This window comes from Apteryx mantelli, chromosome 4 (assembly GCF_036417845.1).
Source record: "Apteryx mantelli isolate bAptMan1 chromosome 4, bAptMan1.hap1, whole genome shotgun sequence".
In the NCBI taxonomy this organism is placed as follows: Eukaryota; Metazoa; Chordata; class Aves; order Apterygiformes; family Apterygidae; genus Apteryx; species Apteryx mantelli.
The window spans coordinates 12,758,364-12,762,943 of NC_089981.1; the positions used below are offsets into that span (position 1 = coordinate 12,758,364).

Sequence of the window (4,580 nt, forward strand, 5' to 3'; positions counted from 1 at the left end):
TAAAGGCGCTGTGCTCTAACACATTCATACCAGGGAAGACAGAAGTTGCGGAGATAAAGTTGTACAGCCCTTACACAAAATATTAGATCTCTAAACACAGGCGAGGTAAGTTTTGCAGCTTCTCTGCCTTCTCGCTTTGCTTTGTTTTGCTTTGCTTTCCTCTTCCTTTTCCTTTCTTCTTGAAAAAATGTGAAAATACGGAAAGAAACTTCCACTGAAGTTACTGACTGTCTCTAGTTATCTTTGGCTAGAATCATATACAGAGCTAGTTCTACAGCCGCAGATTCGATTGCTTCGAAATTATTCTTTTGTTTCCCATAACCGCCTGAGATTTTAGGGAAGAATGCATGCAGTAAGGAGATGGTGCAATTTCTCACCCTTTTTGAGATGTTAAGAGTACACATGAGATTCATTTTATTTTGCAGCTGATTGCATTATGTCATATAGCTCAGGTCTACCCCTGCAAAGGCACTTGAAGAGATAAGCCATAACTGGTGGCAATCCTCTACTGAATTAGTCATTCTAGTAATCCTCTTGGAGTCAGCAGTAAGAAACGGGTACCTGCAGCACATGATTCATCACATCTACAAGTAGACTGGTCAGGTGTAATATGCCTAGCTTAGGTACAGGTGCCTACATGACTTAAGGCGATGAGATGAGATCAGACAGATGGGTAGTTTGTTAAATGCAGTTTGGTGGTGATGGAAAGGACCTTGTCAAGAAAGATACATAGTCAAGCTGTCTGAATTGTGAATCGGTCCTTTTGTAGATGCACACCTTGTTTCTAGCTCAGGAATTTGCCACCTGCTGGTATTCAGGCATATAGTTTCCCCTGACCATTTCTCTCTTGGTCACTCCTTTCTGACTGCCTAAATATGGCCCTGCGATTGCTGTGGTATGCTTCCAGTCATGCTCTGGCTTGGATGGAGCCCAGCTATTTCTTTTCGACTGGGTACTGCACAGCCATAAAGGTGTGCTCATTTCATCCCTTTCATTTATTTTGTTGAGAAGTCTACGTCGTTGCTCAGTAGAAGGAAGAGGGGTAGAAAGGATCACGACCTGGTAAGACGAGGGAGAAAGTGACCTCCCGTTGTTCTTACTGATCCTTTTCCTTGTAGAAATATCTGAAGGGGAACCATCCATGTAAATTTTACCCTTCTGCTTGAAAAACTTTCATCTAGTGTAAGTACAACTGTAAGCATAGGAAAAGTCCCTAACTTTGCCCACTTCCACTCTCGGCTTCACTTTGTGGGTTTGAAAGTAATCTTGGCTTTTCTCAGTTTCAGTGTTTCCTGTGGATGCTTGATCCCTTTGTGCCTGCATGAGAATTTCTGATTATGCTGCAGATGGAAGTAGTTGGTAGATAACTTGGCTTAACTGAATCATTCCACAGATTTGCTCACAGATCACCAAGACAAATGAGAAGACCTGGTTGTGATGTAATTCTGCAGGACTTAAAATGGTGCATTTTAACACCAGTTGACTGGGAATGTTTTGATGCTAGAAGGAAGCCCATACAGTGGATATTTTTATTAAAAGAGTGCCTGCTTTTGGCTGACCTTAAACTCTCTGTGAAGAGTTTCATCTGGTGGTTCCCAGACTTCTTTGACCAAAGGAACTCTGGTGGTCTGGGTGCATAAAGGCAAGCTAGAGACGTTACACTCTTTCTAAAGATGTGGGCTACTCATTTATTAGTGACATGTAATGCTCGATGGGTTGTAGCTGGAGCACAGGGTGAACCAAAGAAGTCCCATGTTTATGCTGGAATGTGACCTTGTCTCAAATGAGAAACTGTACGGATGTAGAAATGCCTAGGGACAAGGAGCTCAGCCATAACCTGAAACAGGTGGATGGCATACAAAAAGCTCTGAGCTACTTTCAGGCACCAAAAGGGATTATTCTCTGAAGTTCATTCTAACCTGGTGGTGCTAATTTGCTTAAGCTCCACATCGTGAATGGAGGAAAAAAGGGTTCTGCAAAGGACCCTAATTCAGTCATTCTGAATCAGCCTATAGAGAGACTTATACTGGCTGTTGAAGGAGTTTAGTTAGATTAGCTTCATTAAGCTAAGTTAACCCTTGAAAGCATCACGCAGAGCGTATCAAAAATCATACTAGGTAAAATCAGTACAGTGATGGGACAGAAGATCTCACAAGAGTCTTTCATTCTTCCTTCCTCTGATAGAAACAATGCTGAGATTTAGAACAATGTGAAATACTCCATTAAGTCATATGTGCAATTTTTTTCCCCTCCATGACAGATAACCTTCCCACAACTCCTTTTTCAGCCTGTGACATTTCATATTTACGTTTCAAAATGTATATACACAAGAGAGTGCTTTTCCCTGCCTGTGGGTACATTTCCCTTCTAAACAAGAATTCAAAGATCATGTGTACTTATAAAGCAAATCATCATTCTGAGCAATATTTCCAGGTATTCTTAAAGACACCCATTTTACAAAGATTGCTGTCAGGGACTTTGTCTCCCCTGAGGGCAAACATGCTGCATTATCTGCCTTGTAGTGCCCAAGGTGAACACTCTGGCCTTGTCCTTAGTGCATGGAAGGCTACCAGCCATGGAGCCAGTCCTTCAAGATCCTGGAGGACCAGGATTAAGGAACATATCACAGAGTGCACCTATCTCCGTGCCACCAAAGCCATGGCAGAAGCTTTGTACTGTGGAGAATTAAATAGCTGTGAAAAAAAAAATACATGACAGAAACTAAACACTTCATAAGCTTAATACTAATGCTATATCTTTCTTGGTTTGTATCCACTTCTGATATAGAACTCATCATTAATAATGAAAAAATGCTGATGAATCATGTGTCTGTCTTTGTTTTCCCAGGTGTATAAGCTGTATATTGCATATTGCCACCCGACTGATCAACATGGAGAATGTAAGCAGTGTGAAGGAATTCATTCTTCTGGGCCTTTCAAAAAACCAAGGGGTGCAGAAAATATGTTTTGTGGTGTTTTTGTTCTTCTATATTGTTACTGTGGCAGGAAATCTGCTCATCGTTGTCACTGTAGTTAGCAGTCAGCGTCTGAACTCCCCCATGTATTTCCTTCTCTGCCACCTGTCCATTGCAGATACTTGCTTCTCTTCTGTCACGGCTCCCAAAATGATTGCTGACTTCCTTGTTGAAAAGAAAACCATTTCCTTTGGGGGTTGCATGGCACAGCTATTTGGGTTTCATATCTCCGGCGGCGCTGAGATCTTCATCCTCACAGTGATGGCCTATGATCGCTACTTTGCCATATGCAGACCCCTGCACTACACCACCCTCATGACCAGGCATGTGTGTGGCTGGATGGTGATGGGTTCATGGATGGGGGGCTTTGTGCACTCCCTGGTGCAGACCCTCGTAACCGTTAGCCTCCCTTTTTGCGGTCCCAACAAAATTGACCTCTACTTCTGTGATGTCCATCCCCTACTACAACTGGCCTGTGCCGACACCTATGTTGCGGGCATCATTGTCGTTGCCAATGGTGGAATGATTTGTTTGGTCTCTTTCTTCATCCTGGTCACGTCCTACATTGTCATTTTGTTTTCCTTGAAAAGGCAAACATCCGAAGGGCGGTACAAAGCCCTCTCCACCTGTGGGTCCCACATTACTGTGGTGATTCTCTTCTTTGGGCCATGCACATTCATCTACATGCGCCCATCCAGCAATCTCTCGGAGGACGAGAGCGTAGCTGTGTTTTACAATGTCATCACACCCATGCTGAACCCACTCATCTACACACTGAGAAATGAGGAGATGAAAAGTGCCATGAGAAAACTGTGGAATAGAAAAGTCTGGAGTGAAAAGGGTGAGGTGTAGAACTGTGGTAATATTTTCTCAGGAGCTGAGAAAATCGAGTCTCTCTCTCACTATAATTCCATTTTGGAAAATTTACTGAAAGCTCCCTTTTGAAGAAAAGCTTGGTTTTAGCTGTTGCAGTAATTAGGAAGACACTGAAAGTTCATGTTTTGATTGGAATGGCATTGTAAACTCTGTGACTAGCAGGGATTCCCTTTATGTTCTCTTTTTGAATAGCACAGGCCCAGGACTGGGGCTTCCAAGCACTGCTGAGACACCAGCAAATAAAGAAATGAATGCTATCAAAAATATTAAAATGTGTTCCAGGCAGAGCATCCCATTAGTCCGAGCTCTCCCGGGTGTAAACTTTCCGTCAGACAAACTCCATCTACTCTGTAATCTACTCAGCTAGGAAATGATGGCCCAAGGTGTCTGCAAGGCTGTTGGTCACCTGCTGCTGGAAGCAACTGTGCCAAAGGCTTCCTTCCCCTTTACTTTGGAGTAAATGCCTTCTTAGGAGTACTGCATTGTCATATGCTGAATCCACGGGTTAGCAATTAAACTGCTGATATTAGATGCTGGCTGGGTCATTTGCTGATGCAGATGATATGAGGAGAAGCTTCTCCCCTTCCCATTCCAGTGCAGCAACTCTCTGCCTTTCTGCAGTAGTTCACCTATCACTAATGCCCTCCTTCCTAGCCATCCCCTCTGCCCTTCATCTCTGCCTCAGATTTTGCATTTCACTGTTTAGACTAATAGAGAATCAAAGATCCAA

The 4,580-nt window shown here is 43.1% G+C and overlaps 1 protein-coding gene across 1 annotated transcript; it reads left to right on the plus strand.

Annotated features, from left to right (window-relative positions):
• Positions 1-2,890: 2,890 nt before the first annotated feature.
• On the plus strand, positions 2,891-3,784 carry LOC136991929 (olfactory receptor 4S2-like; the record flags this gene model as incomplete). The annotated part of the gene is made up of 1 exon (XM_067295425.1): positions 2,891-3,784. A coding segment is annotated over exon 1 (894 nt), but the record flags the coding sequence as incomplete, so codon positions are not given.
• Between the last annotated feature and the right edge of the window lie 796 nt (positions 3,785-4,580).